The sequence below is a fragment of the Lissotriton helveticus genome, chromosome 2_2, assembly GCF_964261635.1.
Source record: "Lissotriton helveticus chromosome 2_2, aLisHel1.1, whole genome shotgun sequence".
Classification (NCBI taxonomy): Eukaryota; Metazoa; Chordata; class Amphibia; order Caudata; family Salamandridae; genus Lissotriton; species Lissotriton helveticus.
In genome coordinates, this window is record NC_136060.1 from 187,872,440 (window position 1) to 187,892,717 (window position 20,278).

The 20,278-nt window shown below is 49.0% G+C and overlaps 1 protein-coding gene across 1 annotated transcript in view; it reads left to right on the forward strand.

The window, feature by feature from the left end:
* Positions 1-20,278, forward strand: part of RFC1 (replication factor C subunit 1) — a 711,111-nt gene that overhangs the window by 334,652 nt on the left and 356,181 nt on the right. The window contains exon 7 of the mRNA XM_078678327.1: positions 15,208-15,285. Coding sequence (XP_078534453.1) covers positions 15,208-15,285 — 78 coding nt within the window. The remainder of the gene's footprint in view (positions 1-15,207; positions 15,286-20,278) is intronic.

Genomic DNA, 20,278 nt, shown 5'->3' on the forward strand with positions numbered 1-20,278 from the left:
TATCCTAACTAATAGAAAAATCCATTCTTAAAACTCAGAAGCGGCAGATAATGAACTTTTTATCCTTGTTTAAAGCAGTTTTAGAAGTCTTCACCCTATTTATGGTTTTTCTTTTCTTAAAATCTGTTTCCTAAGTAAAAATAAATTGTGTTTTCTTCAAAGGTGACCAGGAGACATCAAATCAGTTAAATATATATTATACCAATATCTTTCTGACTCAGCTGTGGAAGTGTCAGAATTCTATCCAGAGATTGAGGGTCATCTTGCTGGATATATCATTCAGTTCATCAACCTACATTTTGGGTGATAGCTGCCTTGATATGGGAAACATATAACTTAAGAAAAGCATCAAATTAACTGTTTACGTAGATGTTTGGGCTTTAAGAACAAGATTAAATAATATTTTATTAAAGATGTTTGCCTTTAGAAAGACTTATGTTGTTCGGGTATTAAGCCCAGCCCTAGTGTCAACAGAATTTGCATGAGCTGCATTAAATAAAGGTTCCCTAAGCACCACAAACACCCGTTCATTGATAGGGTAGGACCGAACTAAAGGTTCATTATTGGAAATCGAAGAATAAACACAAAGACTGCTGTGAATAAAACTGTTGAAATGAACAGTGGCATGTCCACGCCATTAAAACAAAATTTGTAAAACAAATTATTCAAATAACATAAATGCCTAAAAGGGAAAATAAGTATCTAGGGCTCACAGTTATGAATAAAAAGTTGCAAGGCAAACCTGTGTAGAATGTGTTCTTACTGGCTCAAGTAAACTAGAACTTTAAAGAATGTCTCATTCCTAAATTGGCAGCTGTCTGGACGAGGTTGAACCAAAGCCAAATGATTAATTCGATCTAGAAGTTAGGCCCTTCCCTTTGAGATTGATCATTAAGAATAAAACAATTAACCATCAGTGAAAACAGTCAAACAGTTTCCTGGCATGGCTTCCCGGGATTCTGATAGTGCAGGTCTCCTTGTCAGAAGGGTTGGGGCTGTCTCTCGCCAGTGCTCAAAGGAAAAGAAAGAAGAAAAGAAAGTCCCGTAAGGACAGGTTCTCAATCTTTAACGTGTGACGCGGGAGCTGAGGGGAAGTGAGGGGGTCGACACCGCTACCTTCACCAGTGTTCGCTTTTACAGCCGGTATGCCAGGAACGGTCGCGGCGCAGAAGGACTCCCGCCTCTATTCCCCGCCCTTGGTCCCCTCCAAAGCGCGCCCCCAAACTGAGGAAATGCGCCCCCGTACCTTGTGTAGCCACGTCCCTCCGGGGCCGTGGCTCGAGTCGTCGCGTTGCCAGGTAGGGTCTGGCTGCCCTTCTGTATCGCCCTCCGTCCTCTGGTTCTCTGCTCCTCGCGACGACTCCTCTGTCTCTTCCCCGGGCAGGCTTCTTTCCGACGGCAGGACTGAGTAGGTTCGGGCCAGCGTCCTCCCTTGGCGTTCTCCGTCCGTTGGATCAGCTGATCGACCATCAATCCCGGCAACCTCCGATTTGAAGTCCTCCGGCCCACGTGACCACCCGGAGTCTGGAAAGCCTGTCGAGTTAAAGGGCCAGCTCCCCGTAGGCACACTCTGAAAGAACATGAGAGGAGTGGGGGAAAGATGCACCGATGTTGACATTCCGGTTTGTACAGCCTGTTCACCATCACCATCCTGCTCCTCCTCCTCACACACCCCTACCCCAGATTGTTCACGGTCGGGGAACAATGGAAAACGGGAAAGGAAATCAGCATTGGCATTCTCCGTGCCCTTCCGGTGGATGACCTCGAAAGAGTACGGTTGCAACAAGAGGAACCACCGGAGAATGCGTGGATTATTCCCCTTATTGCGGCTCATCCATAGCAAGGGTGCATGGTCCGTAAAGAGCAGGAAGTGGGCGCCCTCCAAATAATACCGAAGTTTCTCAATCGCCCACTTAATGGCAAGACACTCTTTTTCGATTACAGGGTACTTTTGTTATCTAGGAAATAACTTCCTACTGATGAATAGGATAGGATGTTCAATACCTTCATCAGACGTTTGAGACAGAACGGCTCCTAAACCGTGTTCAGAGGCGTCTGTGTGTAGCAAAAATGGCTTTGAAAAGTTTGCTTGTTTTGTGTCTGTAGTCTTTCCTTTTTAAAACAGCCAGTTTTGGAGTGTAACAGTTCTTTTGTTTGTATATTTTACTGTGGAGTTTTACTTGATAAGAGAGAATTGAGTGAAATGTATTTTCCTTCGGATACTATATATGCGAATTGGTCTACCATAGTAGATGTACTTTCTGTAGTTGGACATTTAAAAATTTTTTTTTGAAGAGATTTAGAAAAAATTAACGTGTATCAAGTTTTATAAAAACTCATGTGCGCGTAGGGAATTATTGGACTATTTAAAGTGAATCTCTTGCCACTCACGATATTTGGTAGGGGAAGCTTTTTCGGTTGAATACTTCTAATTGCAAATTCCTCACCTCACCTCAGATTATCCCCCTGGTATGAGAGTAGATGCAGATAATTGTTTATAGCAGTACTCCTGCAATCCCCAAGGTGCCATTGTGCAGCTCCACTTTGGCTCTACACCACTATCGAATTGACAGAGTTGAGCCACATATAAGAACCACCCCTGTGTGCCGGCTATCTACTCCGGGCCCATTGTCGACAACTCCCAAAAACTTTATTCTCAGTGTAGAAGGGAACAATGTCACCACTGAAAATTGCGATATTCGAGCTGTGCCATGACTGCACGTTGCAGATGCCTGTCATGGACTCACACAGCTTGCTCCTTTGTTGCTTGGGCCCTGGACACGACTCCGATTCATGTGACAAGTGCACACTAATGCACCTTAAGGTGATTCAAGACTGGGAGGTAAAGTTGTATGTTGCTGAACACAAGAAGTTGTGACTTTTCCACATATCACGCTTCAAGTTGTGGTTCCGATATGGGGCAGTTTCCATGGTAGCTCCCTTTCCAGCTTGAAGTCCTTCAGTAAGAGCAAGTGCATAAAAATTGAGGCAAGACTTGACCCATCCTACCACTCTAACTCCAAGAGAAGGTGCAAGGGCATCAAGAAATCAGTCCGACTTCATTGGTTTTTACTGGCTTTAGAGCCCGTTCCTCATTTGGTCCCAACGCGCTCAGAGTTTACCGAACTGTCATCGACCCCTGCAGCAGATCGAATTCTTCAAAGAGGCCGTACTATAAATTTTCAGTGAACTTTCAGCTCCCTTTGGTGCATTGTCGGGCCAGAGTCTTATTGTACAGGCCTCAAGCAGTAGGGTGAACCCCAACTAATTTCCAGCCAATCCTTTGGAGAGAGAATCCGAAAGCATTAATGTATTTGGCAAATGTAAGTGTCCCTTTGTCAGCTTGGTAGTGCGATCAGTAAACGCCGTCTGCTGTACAGATACACGAATGTCCTTTGGGGCATGGCCAGCAAGATCTTGCCAGCAGTTCTGCAGGTTGTGTAGTAGGGGATCTCTGTGTATAGTCATAATCTAGTGAATAGTCCCGCTCATGTGCGTGGACCCCGGCAATCAAAAATAATCTCTTAAATTGTCAGAAAATTGCAGAACTGCAAAGACACTTAAGAGAGAATTTAAAGACAAATAATGCAGCCTATATCCACAGGCTACACTGTCCAGTACTTCAACTAGAAATTCCACCAAAAAACACGCAAATAGCACAGCCTGCCCAGTTTCTCCCATAGAGAAACTTGCCTCTACCAGTAAAAGCCTCTGGAATGATAGAGAGGAAGGCATGGACAGACAAGCCCCATAGGCTGCCATTATGTGGCTTAAATAGGATACTGTGCCTTTAAGAGAACTTTCCAGAACTTCTCCCCGTATCCCAGAATGCACAGCAGGTCCCTCTTACTTTCAATTCTTTTTTCCGGCTCCTGCTAACAGGACCCTGGTGCATTGAGCTCTCCCTTTTTCAAGGGTTTATTGGAATTTTGTGCACTTTTGGTTTTAAAAGTGTTTTCAGTTTGTGTACTTGGTGTTTCCCTTCACTCCTGTGTATTTTTTCAGGCTTTTTAGGGTTCTAAAATGCCTGCTCTCTTCGACAAGTGCCCAGCATGTGGAAGGAAGAAGGCCACGTCTGATCCACACGACGTCTGCATACTCTGCCTCCCTGAAGCACATGTCCCTGAAGACTGTGACATCTGTCAGACCTTTACAACAAGGACCCTGAGGGACAGGCTGAAGATTAGGCTTCAAGGCCTAGAGGAAAGACGACTGCAGGCTGCAGGTGGGTCTGGGCAGGCTGGGAAGGCTCCCTCTGCCTCTGCTGCGGCCTCTGGGGGGCTCCCCAGAGGCAGGAAGTCCAGCAAACGGTCCCGGTCTCCGTCGACGTCGATTGCATCGACGATGATGACGAGAGGGATGCCGACGGTGTGTTCCCCTTCTCCCCGGGGCTCCGGGTCGAGACAGCGTGGAAGGTCGACGTCGAAAGGCCTCGGTAGGCCGCCGTCGAGATCACCGCCACGCGTCTTCGTCGACGTCGGCGTCGAGCCATCGACGTCGAAGAAGGACCGGCAGGCATCGGCGCTCGCCGTCGAGCAGACGGTCGGCGTCCAGGGAATCCTCGACGTTGAGGACCGCGAGAAAACGTTCGGCGAGGAGAAGTCGACGCTCATCATCGAGAACTGACCGTTCGTCGTCGCGGAGGAAGAAACACTCGACGTCGTTCGACGCCGGAGTCGCGGGGTCGACGTTCGACGCCGGAAAAGCGATGCTCGACGTCGAGAAGAAAGAGATCGGCGTCTCTGAGACTTTCCGCCTCTCCTAAGCGGCTCAGAAGGAGTTCTGGCGCCAGAAGTCACGCTGGGTCTGGTAAAGGACGCCGGAGGCGGCGCTCACATACTGGAGGGACTGGTTCGCAGTCACCTCCCCCTAAGAAGTCACCGGGCTCGGTGTACTCGGTGGTTTATACACCACCTCGGCCTAAGTCGCCTCCGCCTCTACCTAAAGAGGATCCTCTCATCAATCCTCCGCTAACACCACTTCCTCCCGCGGGGAAACCACCGCCACCGGTCCCTCCTCATGGGCCCGCTCCTCGGTCGGAGATACCTCCTGTCCTTCACCGAGGTCGGTGTCCCTGCCTCCGCTGCCTACACCGCCTAAGGGGACCCCAAAACCTACACCCCAGGATAGGCCGCGGAAGACGCCTCCACGGAAACCTACGGAGCGTCCACGTACTGGGAGATCGCGATCACGTTCCAGGAGGAGGGAACGATCGTGCAACAGGTCGTCCACACGGTCGAGACGGCGCCACAGGAGGCACAGGTCTCGTTCACAGACAAGGTCCTCAGAGACCAGGGACTATTCTCCGACTTTGTCGGGGTCACCGGAAACAAGGGTTTCACCAATTGATGATCTGGTGTCTTCCCATGATGTCCTTTTATGAGGTGCAACAAAATTGGACATCTCGTTGACGGTGCCCACGCCCAAGACCTCGGTGATCTTCGAGACGCTGCACCAGAAACATCTGTCGCGGCCATTGCTACCACTGGTACCGGGCCTGGAAGATCCTGCCATGGACCTTTTTCTCACCCCGGCGGTGACTAAGGCGGCCCCCTCGAGACTGCAGAAAAACTAGCGGGCTCCCGACTCGGATCCGGCTTTTCTAAGGGTGGAACCCCCTCCAGACTCTGTGATTGTGACCGCAGCTCGTAAACAGCATGCCACCACTCCGTCATCCACAGTTCCGCCAGATAAGGAATCTAGGTGGCTGGATTCGTCTGGGAGAAAGGTTTGTGGGACGTCGGCGACTTCCATGAAGGCTGCGAGTGCCACGGCCTTGTTGGGGCGGTATGACCGAGCCCTCTGGGAATCCCTCCAGCTGTTTGTAGAACATCTGCCGCGTGATAAGAGAGAAGATTTCCAAGAGGTGTTGAATGAGGGGATGTTGGTGGCGAATCAGGTCATCAGTGCCGCAGCCGACTCTTCCCTGCTGGCGGCGCATGGTTTCTGCCATGGGATAAACCAGCGAAGACACGCTTGGCTCAGCCTCACGTCGCTAAAACCTGACGCACAAGAAAGGGTTGCCAATCTACCATTCTCTGGCGAAACCCTATTTGGAAAACATGCGGATGACGAAATGGCCCGCATGAAGGCGGAGGCCGAAACGCTCACGGCTGTGGGTTTCGAAAAACCCAAGTAGAACAAGAAGTCGTACCGCCCGTTCCAGAGACGGTTCGGTGGACAGGGCAGAGGGCGTGGCCAGTCTTCAGGACAGCAGCAGCAGCAACAACAGCAGCAGTTCCGAAGACCGTTCCAGAAGCGCCAGAAAGGCAGAGGCGGCCACCAGTCAGCAACAGCGACTAAAGGCCCGGCCGGGTCTAGGCCCTGAGCGCTTACTTCCCCTACATCCGTTACCCACTCCGGTGGGGGGAAGCGTTCAATTTTTTCTGGCAGAGCAGAGTGGAGAAAAAATACTCAGGACAAGTGGGTGCTGAATATTGTTTGCAATGGATACAGTCTTCGGTTCACCAGCCCGCCTCCATCAATCCCTCCGGTCAACTCGCAGTTTCAGTTGCACGAGCTCCAGGCGGAGGCCGATATCCTGTTAAGGAAAAGGGCGATAGAAGACGTACCTCTATCTCAGAGAGGAAGAGGTCTGTACTCCTGGTTCTTCCTGGTTCGAAAAAAGGACAAGAACGAGTTCAGGCCCATTCTGGATTTGCGAAAAGCAAACAAGTGGATTCGCAGAGAAAAGTTTCGCATGCTGTCGTTGCATCAGATTTATCCTCAGCTGCAACGGGGACCCTGGCTGTGTTCCATAGACCTACAGGATGCTTACTTCCGTGTGCCCATTGCACACAAACACAGGAAGTTCCTGCGATTCCAAGTCGGCACCAATCATTATCAATACACAGTACTGCCATTCGGACTGAAGTTGGCGCCGAGAACATTTTTGAAGTGCATGGCGGTGGTAGCAGCACACCTGAGAAAGAACAAGGTGTTCGTAAACCTATACCTGGACGATTGGTTGATCAAGGCCTCCTCCTTCTCGGAAGCGCAAGCACACTTCCAGAAGACTTGCGTTCTCTTGAACAAGCTGGGGTTGCACATCAAGATGTCCAAGTCTGTCCCGACTCCGGTCCAGTGCAGACAGTACTTGGGAGCCTCCATCAATACGCTGTCAGCAAGCGTGTCTCCTTCGGAGAAGCGACGATTATCACTCCTTCGGAAGGCTCAGGCTCTTATGACCACTCCATCTACAACAGTGAGGACGGTGTCTTTTCTACTGGGATCGATGGCCTCTTGTATCTTCCTAACGCCACGCGCACGACTGCACATGAGACCGTTGCAAGAGTGCTTGGAGGACCAGTGGGATCAGAGGAAAGGATCTTGGGACGACAAGATACGACTGTCTCTGCATGCTCTTCAGTTCCTGAAGTGGTGGTGTTCTGCGAGGAATCTCCTCAGAGGAGTCCCCTTCCACAAGGACATTCCCACTCAGACGGTCGTGACGGATGCTTCTCTCCACGGTTGGGGGGCGCACTCCGGAGAATTGCAGATTCAAGGAACGTGGTCCCCGCTGGAGGCCACGTATCACATCAATTTCCTGGAACTCAGAGCTGTTCACTTGGCACTGAAGGCCTTTCATCCGTCCTTTCAGACCAGCTCTCTGCTTGTACAGACGGACAATACGACCACGATGTATTACCTCAACAAGCATGGGGGTTCGAGATCGCGCACTCTGTCGCAGGAGGCACAGGCGATCTGGCATTGGCTTCTGGCCCGAGGGCTGACGATAACTGCTACCCATCTGCCAGGTGTGCAGAATGTTCAGGCGGACGCACTGAGCAGACTGATTCAGGAAAACCACGAATGGGTCATAAACGACGAAGTACTAGGAGAAGTCTTCCCAAGGTGGGGAACTCCAGACGTAGATCTGTTCGCCACCGCCGAAAACAGCAAATGCCGAGACTTCGCCTCCAGGTACTTCCAGCAGGGGACGCTGGGGAATGCGCTATGGATCAACTGGTCGAACAGCTTTCTGTACACTTTTCCACCCATTCCCCTGATTCCGGCGGTGCTCATCAAGTTGTCCCAGTCCATGGCGCGGATGATCCTGATTGCCCCGGAATGGCCCAGACAGTGGTGGTTCACGGACCTGCTTCACTGGTCTCTCCTTCCTCACATACGGCTGCCGTGCAGGCCGGATCTTCTCACGAAGTTCGGGGGACAGATGTTGCACCACAACCTCTCGTCTTTGAGTTTGGCGGCATGGCTCCTGAGATAGTGCAATATGGCCATTTGAATCTGCCCGAAGATTGTATGGACATACTGAAGGAATCTAAGCGACCTTCCACTCGGACTTCATATGCTTACAAGTGGAAGAGGTTCTGTATCTGGTGCAAGTCCAAGAACTATGATCCGACGACGTGCAAGGAAGATGTCATCCTTCCTTACCTTCTACATTTCGCGCAGTCTGGCATTAATGTCCATTCAATTAAGGTTCATCTTGCTGCATTGACTGCCTACAGGAAATGCCCTTCACAGACTTCATTCTTCCAGATCCCTGTGATCAAAGATTTTCTGGAAGGCTTGAAGAAAGTGTTCCCTCCTGTCAGGCTTCCTTCGCCTTCATGGGAATTGAATGTGGTGCTGTCCAGATTGATGAAGGAGCCTTTTGAACCTATTCATAAGGCTTCATTGCAGCACCTGTCCTGGAAGGCGGCGTTCCTCGTGGCCATTACATCGGCCCGCAGGGTGAGTGAAATTCAGGCGTTGTGTTGCCAAGAACCTTATACTGTATTTCATGCTGCTAAGGTTGGTATGCGTACTCACCCTAAATTTCTTCCCAAGGTTATTTCTGATTTTCATGTCAACCAGACCATAACTTTGCCTAAGTTTTTTCAGAATCCTTCGTCTCCAGCGGAAAGGTCTTTACATTCCCTGGATGTTAGGAGGGTGTTGAAATTTTATCTGGATAAAACCAAAGATATTCATAGGTCAGACCAATTGTTTATCAATTATGGATCGGTCAGGACGGGTCTTGCGACCTCTAAGCAGTCTATCTCTAGGTGGATTGTGTCCTGCATACAGTTGTGTTACCAAAAAGCTAATAAGACCTTAGGGGGTAAACCTAAGGCTCATTCCACCAGGGGCAAAGCTGCCACGACAGCTTTGCTCCGTAATGTTCCAATTGCAGAAATCTGCAAGGCGGCCACTTGGAAGTCGGTCCATACTTTTGCTAAGCATTACTGCCTGGACACTGATGCCAGGGCAGGCGCTCAGGTTGGGCAGGCTTCGCTGCGAAATCTGTTCGCACAGTAGTGGTGTTATTTCTCTTTTCTCCACCACCGCTTTGGTGTGGGGATGGGCTTGCCATTCTATTCACTAGATTATGACTATACACAGAGATCCCCTACTACAGAAGGAGTAGTTTCTGTCCTGTAACTCCAGTTCTGTAGTAGGGGTATCTCTGTTATAGTCATAGGCGCCCTCCTGCCTCCCCGGTGGAGAGAGATGTTCATGTACGGAATGCTACAGGTCTGGCGTGTTACGCCTTCAAAAAGAACTGAAAGTAAGAGGGACCTGCTGTGCATTCTGGGATACTGGGAGAAGTTCTGGAAAGTTCTCTTAAAGGCGCAGTATCCTATTTAAGCCACATAATGGCAGCCTATGGGGCTTGTCTGTCCATGCCTTCCTCTCTATCATTCCAGAGGCTTTTACTGGTAGAGGCAAGTTTCTCTATGGGGGAAACTGGGCAGGCTGTGCTATTTGTGTGTTTTTTGGTGGAATTTCTAGTTGAAGTACTGGACAGTGTAGCCTGTGGATATAGGCTGCATTATTTGTCTTTAAATTCTCTCTTAAGTGTCTTTGCAGTTCTGCAATTTTCTGACAATTTAAGAGATTATTTTTGATTGCCGGGGTCCACGCACATGAGCGGGACTATTCACTAGATTATGACTATAACAGAGATACCCCTACTACAGAACTGGAGTTACAGGACAGAAAGTACTCCATCTTGGGGTCTGTTTGGCTCCGATGATACATGACGGGCAGGAGGTGGCCACATATGTTATCCATGATGGTTTGGATACAACTGACTGCTTTGGCAGGGAAGTTGGTACAAGTGTTGTCCTTCATAAACAGGCCTTTTTAAGTCCACTGGATTCTCTGGAGATGTGCGTATTTCTAATGGTCATGCCCTTATGTGTGGGTATTGCCTCTTCAGGAAGAAGGCAGTTTCCACTTTGGAACTCTTTAAAGACAGCTGAGTCTTTGTTCTACTGACCCATACCAAACAATGTTCACACTATTCTGAATGTTCACACTATTCTGAAAATGTAGGGGCTGCTCCTGTCGACCTGTGAGTAGGCATAGAGACACTTGCCAGCGGTTGATGCAACAGACACCCCAGTTCTTTTGGGACCGCAAATGTGGGTCCACAAGGCAGCGCACAGGCCATCAGGAACAACAGTCCTCCAACTCTTCTCCCACTTCTACAACAGTCAAAACACCTCTTTAGTTTGCCCTCAGCGATGCATGCTCAACCAGTGGCAGGTGGCAAGATCCAACACTTCATCCTGGGTTGGTGACCCATCACGTCACACAGATGGGTCTTGTAAATTTTCCAAGCAGGTAACACCCTAACTTTTCTCTCCTCCCCAGCCAATATCCCTTCCACACCAGAACAGATTTTAACTGAGCATTTGTCCATCCTGCAACCGGAGGTAAGCCTCTTGCTCTCCAATACTGCCATTGAAAGGGTACTGCAGTCTGAGAAAGACAACAGTTGTTATTCCTACTTTTTCTTCATCCTGAAAAAGGACAGGGGCCTCAGGCCTATCTTGAATGTCCGACCCCCTGCACGCCTTCCTGCAGAAGGACAAATTCAGAATGCTCACATTGGCCCAGATCCTATCTGCTCTGGACCTGGGAGATTGAATGATGTTCTTGGACTTGCAGGATACGTATTTTCACAAACCTGTCCTTCAGTGCCACAGGTGTTAACTGCCATTCATGGTGAGCCAGGAGCATTTTCTGTAAGAAGTGCTCCCCTTTGGCCCTTAGCGCTGCTTGGGGGTTCACGAAATTGATGGTGGTGGTTGATACCCTTCTATGGAGGTCAGGGTTTCCTGTAGCTTAGTCACTGGCTGCTGAAGGTGGGTTCGCCACAGTCAGTTATGGGCCACCTTCGGAAAACTGCAGAACTTCTAACATTGTTGAGTTTTATCGTAAATGAGCGGAAGTCAAATCTGATTCCCTCGGAGATGTCCTTTCATTGGGGTTGATCCTGGACACAGTGGAGTTTATGGCTTTTCCTCTGCATCAACGAGTCAGAGACAGACAGGCTATGATGTTTCAGGCTTGATGAGGGTGAGGGTGGATCTTCGGCTTCTTAGCCTCTTAGCTTCCTGCATCTTTCTTGCTGTTAGACAAGGTGGCAGACGCGTGCCTTGCAGGTGAACCTGAAATCCTAGTGTGCCCAGCATCAAGGCCATTTTTCTGACACCACACAGGTCTCACAGGAGACAACTTAAGATACACAGTCGTGGTTAACCACTCAGTTTGTCCTACTGCTGGCCTCTCTTCCTACTCCACACAGAGCTTAGAGTGGTGACAAACTCATCACTACAGGGCTGGGCAGGGTTCTTCTGGGGGAGGTGGGGGATGAGAGAACTGTGGTCTCAAGTTGAGAGCTAAAGGCAATTTTGTTTCACCCCTGAAGGCCTTCCTGCCATCTATCAAGGGTAGGATGTTGCACGTTCTCGCTGAGAACACCACTGCCATGTGATGCTGCAAGAAGCAGAGCAGAAAGGGGTCTGGGGCCTTGTGTCAAGAGGCTTGGTTTATTTATTTATTTTAGTTATTTATCAAGTTTTGTATAGCTCAAACTTGACTCGAAGGTATTCGAGCGCTTTACAGAGTGGCACAGCTGCAATTACAAGAGTTACACAAGGAAAAATGGCTCTGGATGCGGCTTGAGCGCCTGGGCATCTTTTTGGGTGCCTAAGACCTGGCGGAGTCCTGGAGTGCTAAAGGGAATGAGCTGGCAGGTCACATGTGGCATTTACATCCCAGAGGTGGTGCAGGGTCTCTTGCAATACTGGGGAGACCTGGCTGGATATTTCTTTCACCTTTGAGATTGTTCAATGTCAACAATTTTGCATGCTGAACTGTCCGCAAGAACACTTGCTGGGAGACTCTTTTCAGCTTAAATGGAGTAGAGAACTACTACACGCCTTCCCATCTCTACCCCTCCATCCTGGGGTTAGAAAGACCAAGAATGACTGGTCCCAAATCATTCTGGTGGTTTGGATTTGGCCAGTCGAGTGTGGTCCTTCTATCAAGCTAATGCTTCAAGAGGACCTCTTGTCTCGGAAGCAGGGCAGAATCCTCACTCTGAATCTAGTCAACTTACACCACATGTTGAGATGGAGCGGAAGTAATTAGTTAATTTTGATCTGCCATTTGAGGGGGTTGATACCCTTCTCGCCGCCAGATGACCCTCCACTAAATGCATATATGCCAGGAGGTGGGATACATTTGTAGCCTGGTATTGTGCTTGGGACACTGATCCGCTATAGGTGAAGCTGCCAGGCGTCCTTTTGTTTGTTTTTGTCTGTAGGCCAGCAAGGCATAGTAGTGGACACTTTAAGTGGTTATTTGTTGACCTTTTCAGCCTTTCTCGGTTTGCCAGATTAACCGTCCTGTGTTAAACCACTGGTTGTGATGAAGCCTTTTGTTATGCCACAACGAGACCCTAACTTGATCTTGACATTCCTCACGTGTATGCTGTTTGAGCCTGAGCATAGCTGCTTGCTGTGTCTCCTGACCTTGAAGAACGTCTTCTTCACTGCAGTTATGCCAGCTCATGTGAGTGAACTGCAGGCACTCTCAGTACAACCGCTCCAAACCACGTTTTTTCAGACAAATTCACTTGGGCGACCTTCTTACCTAAAATTGTGACTTCCTTCCACATCCGACAGTGCATCACTCTATCATTGTTTTTTAAAGGGCTTTTTCGCTTTTGCATAGTTTGTACCAAGGCTAATGAAGTGGACAATCCACGTTTTGTGAGCATAGAAAGGGAAGGTTGTGCACAAGCGGACCCTGTCGAGGTGGATAGTGATCTGCATTAATATCTGCGACGTGCAAGCCTAGAAGCCGACCCTGAATGTCTGGGAGCCCATTCTACTGGGTCTAAGGCCGCTACTACTGCCTTGCTGTGAGGAGGGCCCCTTCTTTGATATTTACCATGGTGAGAAATGGGCATTGGTGCAGAAGTTCAGGAAGCACTACTGCTGGACTGCCACATCTGACAGGAAGGACACTTCGCCCACTCCGTTCTGCAAGACTTGTTGGTCTGAGCCTGCTCTGTAGATCCTTCACCTAGGGAAGGCCCTGCTTTGGTATCTATTCTAGGTTAAATCTACGCTTAGAACTATCCATCACAAAACAAGTTATGCTCTTTCTGGTGGGTTCTCTATCTTACCATATATCCCTCATTGCCCTGCCACCTCAGTGTTCTGCGGAATGGTCTCTTTTTAACTAAATAGGTCCCAGGCCTGTACTCCACTCATTACAACCCATAAGTGTTCATGTTTCTGCATTTGAGGGTGCAGAAAGGGCAAAGGCAAGTGTAACGATGTGAAATGTATGGGGCACTAGGACCTGCCCGGGGACAGGATAGACAAAGGAACTTACTTCAGCGCTCACGGGTGACACTTATATGCGCCTCTGCCCTGTCACTTCTATGGTTCTATGGGGCTATCGTGGAGCTGCACAACGCCACCTAGCGGCACGGGAGCATTACGACAAAGTTCTCCGGATCCAGTGGCACCTGGGGCTATTCTAAAGTGAGAGGGATGCGCCTTACATAAAGTTACCACCAGGAGCGTGACCGCAGCTATTATTTAACTTGCTCTCCTGGTAGTTCTAGCAATGGCTCTAGACACACCTGTTTATTTTCATATATCGTTCTGCAACTAGCGGGATCACTGCTTTATATGTAGCATCTGAAAGAAACAGGTTAGTATTAGATTCCTTACCTTAGAATATCCCCAGGCGTCAGACTGGATCCGGAAATATTTGCGTAGCAGTACCCTTGAGCGTCGGTAGGCGTCGTCTGCGGCTCCGCGTCCGTCGTGAGCGCCGTGATGACGTCGTCGGAGTACTTAGACGCCGCCTCCGCGTGCTGACGTCAGTTCTTCTTTTTTCCGCGCCAGCAGCGCAGATCCGGAAAAAGTGGTACCTTAGTCATTTTTTTACTAAACTTTTTTGATCCTTTTTGATCATTCTTTCGAGTCTTCGACTCCGAACGGTGCCGGTAGGGATGCCAGGTTTTAAGCCTTGTGAGGATTGCGACCGACTGATGTCGGTCACGGACCCTCACCGTTGGTGTCTCCACTGTCTCGGCGTCGATCATGACGACAAGACCTGCTCCGACTGCCGGACCCTAACTTCGAAAGCTAGGCGGGAGCGGTCCCGCAAGCGACTCGAGCTCCGGCAGTCGGCCCCGCGCCGTGAAAGGTCCCGGTCCAGATTGAGGTCGGACCATGGCTCCGGGAGTAGACATCACTCCTCAGGGTCGAAGTCGTCAGGTAAGCACAAGAAGTCGAAGAGACGTCATCGCCGCCCTGATGCCTCCCTCGATCCGGTTCTGGCGCCGGAGCGGCGCCGCTCTCGACGCCGTTTGGAGAGTTCTATTTCAATTAACCGGCCCCATCATTTGACACCCCTGAGTACTAGGAGATGGGTGATGAGGAGAATTGGGAGGGGTCTGAGGACCCTCTGACACAGGAGTTTCTGGCGCGGAAAAGCTGTGTCTAAGAACTGACGTCAGCACGCGGAGGCGGCGTCTAAGTACTCCGACGACATCATCACGGCGCCGACAACGGACGCGGAGCCGCAGACGACGCCTACCGACGCGCAAGGGTACTGCTACGCAAAAATTTCCGGATCCAGTCTGACGCCTGGGGATATTCTAAGGTAAGGAATCTAATACTAACTACTGTTTCTAACAGATATATCGTTACCGAAGGTAAGTAACTTGTTCATTAAGACCAATACATTCTAAGAGCACCCACATTATATGGCACTTGCGCATCAGTGTGTTGTTTTTCACTCCGGGCAAGTGGGCTGCAGATAATGGAGGTTTTTTTCTGCGTCCTGGACCTCCTCTTTCTGCCTTCTATAAAAAATAAATATTTTTTCTAATCCTATTCAATCATGGAAATTCTTACCAAACCAAATTTCTTGTTCCCACAGTTGGAGCGGCAGCTGCACGAGGATGAGGAATTTGCCCGAACTCTGGCCTTGCTGGACGAGGCACCAAAGAACAAAAAGGTAGGTTTTTTATTTTCATTGTTTTTAACACACGTGAAAATGGGAGGAGTTAAACAAGGATAGGTATGTATTTGTGGTTTGAAATTGTAATACACTGTCAGTCATGCAGGGCTTTAAGTGGGATGAAAAAACTGGGGGGGGGGGGTCTTTGAGGAGCGTGGTCAATGTAATTAAGGGCGTGGCTTAAAAATAGGCATGCAGAAATTCTGTTTAGCTTAGTGTGCCGCCTGACTGGTATTTTGCTGCTTCTTTCATTGTATGATATCCAGATATATGATACAACAAGTAAGATTACACCCAGGGCTCTAAGTGTGGGGGGGATCTGTGGGAGTCTGAGCCCCCAATTTTTTTGAGGGGGGGCCTTGTAAGGGGGCTCTAGGGGGCTCTATTTTCGGGCCTCAAAGGTAGGGTGACCAGACGTCCCGGTTTTTGTTTGGTGTTACTAGTGTGGGTAACATGTCTTGATAGTGAAATACTGCCAATTTCGTTTTTCACTATTGTAAGGCTATCTTGCCCATAGGATAACATGTTTACCTGCATATCTTCCCATGACGGCAAGATAGACATATGGAATCTGGTATCCCTGAACTCAGAATTTAATAACACATCCTTTAGTGAAGATGATTTTTAAATTCTAAGTTTGGAAATAGCACTTTTAGAAAGTGGCTATTTTCCTGTTCAACCTTTCTGTGTGCCTCTGCCTGGTTGTGTATTGACTGTCTGGGGTGTGAGTGACCGAGGCAATAGATTTCTTATTAATGTGAATAATGTTTACATGTTTTTCAAAGTGTTTGGTATTTTATGGCTTATACTTAATAAATATACCTTTTTGCATATTTTATTATCCTTTGCTGGATGCGACTTCATGATTTTCTTACGCAAAAACAACAGTTGATGGACAGAATGCAGAACAATGTCATACATTCACCCCCGTACAGAGATCTGGGCCTAAATCCATAGTTTTTTTGCTCACCACAGATATGGTGAAATGCAAATCAGTTCAAACATGGCCATATGCAAATCAGCCTTGACCCTGTGCCTCATGGGAACAGTCCAGCCTGAACTGCCAAGCCATGTCTTCCCTGGACCGGAATCAAGCATCCTAGGACCAGTGTCTGGCTATCAACCGTCATCAGCCAGGATATCTTGACTCCAGTGGTGTGGAGAGCATGGGACTCACGTCTGAGCATATCCGTCCCACCCGGGGTGACAAATGCAAAAACAACAGTTGATGGACAGAATGCAGAACAATGTCATACATTCACCCGAGTAGAGAAATCTGGGCCTAAATCCATTATTTATTTGCTCACCACACCACCCCAGTTCAGACGTGAGTCCCGTGCTCTCCATGCCACTGAAATCAAGCTATCCTGGCTGATGACGGCTGATAGGCAGAAACCGGTACTAGGATGCTTGACAGTGCAGACATGGCCTTATGCAAATCAGCCTTGACCCTGTGCCTCATGGGAACAGTCCAACCCGAACTGCCAAGCCATGTATTCCCTGGACCGGAATCAAGCATCCTAGGACTGGTTTCTGGCTATCAGCTGTCATCAGCCAGGATAGCTTGACTCCAGTGGTGTGGAGAGCACGGGACTCACGTCTGAGCATACCGGTCCCACTCGGGGTGACAAATGCAAACAAGCATTGGCATAGCCAATAGGTCTCGCTTTTGAGACCTTATAAGTATTTAGTTATGCAGCCGAATAACCTTGGTGCAACAAAATCAACTGTTGCATGGCTAAACACTTATAAGGTCCCAAATGCGAGACCTATTGGCTATGCCAATGCTTGTTTGTTCCAGTGGTTACTGAAATGAGCCTGACCTTCTACTCGTCTGCAGTTTGCCCTGAGCTGGCGTGGGGAGAAGTCACGCCTGACCATGAAGCTTAATAAAGCCTTTTAATTACAAGCTTATTAGTCCTAGAGCTTCATATTACAACATAATTTTGGCGACGACTTGCCGGCTCAATTACAAAGTCGCAGCGTGAACTTCAAGATCCTGTAAAAGCAGTCAGGAAAACAAACCCATGAAGGAAGGTTGGGAGGAGCACTTGACACCCCCATGAGGATTGTAAAAGACAGTCTGTAGATTTGGTGTCAATGCGCAAGTGCAACAGAAAATGAATGTGGAGCGTCGCTGAAAGAAAGAGGAACTAGCGTGATATGCTGTAAAGTGAAAGAGACACCATGTTTAAGTGTAGCAGGAGGATTGTTTTTTAATAGCGGAAAAAAGCAAACTTGTGAAAGCGATTAGTTGAGGCGAGCGCAAGACATCCCATCTCTAAAAGTACATTTTTGATATAAAGACCACTGTCACATTGACGCAGTTCGATATTGTGTGTTGCAGCGGAGGCACAGCGCAAGGTAATCAGATACAGTGGGGGAGAGATAAAACAAGAGCGGCCGGGAAACTGAAAGTATGGCCGGCCAGCCATGATTAATTAGAGGAGGAGAAGCCGCAGAGCGCACACTGGGCGAAGCCCTTTGATGTGCTGTGCGGCCGTGAAAAAATGCAATTGGGAGGGAGGGAGGCTGATGCACGTGCTTGTTTGGTCACGTGATTCACGTGAACTCAAAGAAAACCGCAGCAAAAAGCCCTTGGTTTGACGAGCTTTTTGAGCACTTGAATTCTCGCTCCGCTCAATGCGCTTGCGCGCATTGATAGGTCGCGAGACCTAACAACAGTTGATGGACAGAATGCCGAACAATGTCATACATTCACCCCAGTACAGAGATCTGGGCCTAAATCCATCATTTGTTTGCTCACCACACCACCCCAGTTCAGATATGGCCATATGCAAATCAGCCTTGACCCTGTGCCTCATGGGAACAGACAACCCGCACTGCCAAGCCATGTCTTCCCTGGACCGGAATCAAGCATCCTAGGACCGGTTTCTGGCTATCAGCTGTCATCAGCCAGGATAGCTTGACTCCAGTGGTGTGGATAGCACGGGACTCACGTCTGAGCATACCCGTCCCACTCGGGGTGACAAATGCAAAAACAACTTAACCACTTAAAACCCTGATTTATTTTTTGCATCCTGTGGGTGAGGGCAGAAACTGAGAGCCCGATAGGGACCCGTCCCAGCACCCGCCAATCAGAACTGCCGGTGCAATGGCAAGACCCAGCCCACTTAAAACCATGCAGTCACGCATTTTCGTAGTGCGGTAAAACATCGAGTGTGATGTGTTTGTGACTTAAGTGACAGCTGGACTTTTGCTAAGAATCTGCGTATTTTCAGGGGTGGCCCATATCAAAATCTTGACGGGTGTGTATTTGACAGACAGCGCATTACATGCAGCGCTTTACTCGCAGCGCGACCTTGATTGTTGCTCTATGAGCTTTTTAATAACCCCGTTTTTGGTATTTGTGTAAAATTTGTTTTAATACTGTATTCCTTGCTTTTAACTACGCCGGCCACGCATACCTGCACTCCTGTCCTCTCACACGCACCCTAATTGGTTTAATCACCGCTTTTTGCGGGTCCAGCGCCCACGCCTCGTTGGCGGCCATTTCGGGTTGGGGAAGAGGGTGCACGCGCTAGTCCTCTCTCTAGGCGGCGACCAGGGCTTAAAAACAGACAAATCAGGTCAGTTCGCCCTTGACAGACAGCGCATTACATGCAGCGCTTTACTCGCAGCGCGACCTTGATTGTTGCTCTATGAGCTTTTTAATAACCCCGTTTTTGGTATTTGTGTAAAATTTGTTTTAATACTGTATTCCTTGCTTTTAACTACGCCGGCCACGCATACCTGCACTCCTGTCCTCTCACACGCACCCTAATTGGTTTAATAACCGCTTTTTGCGGGTCCAGCGCCCACGCCTCGTTGGCGGCCATTTCGGGTTGGGGAAGAGGGTGCACGCGCTAGTCCTCTCTCTAGGCGGCGACCAGGGCATAAAAAACAGCCATGACCACGCGCAGCGGGGACGCGCAGCAGGGATGCCGGAATATCGCCGGAGTTTCGCCAGAGTCAAGCCCGTCTGGGCCCAGACGGGCCCAGACGGGCCTAGGGCATGCCACTCTGCTCAACTCATCTAGGTCTCCGGCCCCCTCCTTCAGGTATTCGGGGGAGTTTTTGCGTTCGTTACGCATGCCTAAACATTCCAACTGCTGCTATTACTGGGCTGAGGGTACCGCATTCAAACAATGTCCTGAGTGTCGCCCTTATAATATCTGCACAAATTTGAATACTTTTGCGATGGCTCTGCTTAACTGCAGGTCACTGCCTTGTCACGCTATGGAGATTAACTCCCTCCTTTTGGACTATAGTTTGGATGCTCTGTTTCTGACGGAAACGTGGTTAACCACGTATTCTGGTCCTGACATTGTTAAAGCTCTCCCTCCGGGATACCTTATATATCATCTTGATAGGCCGGATGGGAGAGGGGGTGGAGTGGCCATTGTGTATAGAGACAAATTTGTATGCAAAGCGGTTGATTGCGGCATTAATAACTCTGAAGGCTGCCAGTTCTCCCTCTGTATATCCTCTACTGCCTCTATTTCTGGCCTCCTTGTGTATCGGCCTCCCGCTACACTGGGGAATTTTGTAGATTCCCTCATTGAAGCCGTGATTCCACTGGCAGCCGCCTCCTCCAACTTTGTTCTTTTGGGGGATTTTAATCTACATTTTGATGACTCTAACGATGCAGTAGCAAGAGATTTAAAAAGTTTACTCGGTGCACTGGATTTACACCTCGCTAATGTTGGAGTTACTCATAGCAGAGGTCACCAGCTTGATGCAGTCTTTACCAACTTTGCGAACCTGGAAGCTCTCCAAATGTTGGCTCTCCCTTGGACGGATCATTACCTTATTCCGTTTAGATGGCAATTGGAGAACCGGAGAGACTCCGTACCCAGGCAACACACTGTAGAACGACTCTGGTCGAAGCTACCGGTGGATAGTTGGGTGGCAGAGTTGGCTAGAACCTGTCCTCTCCCTGTAGCTGACCCCACTATCGCTGATCAAAATATGGGTGAATGGCTGTCCA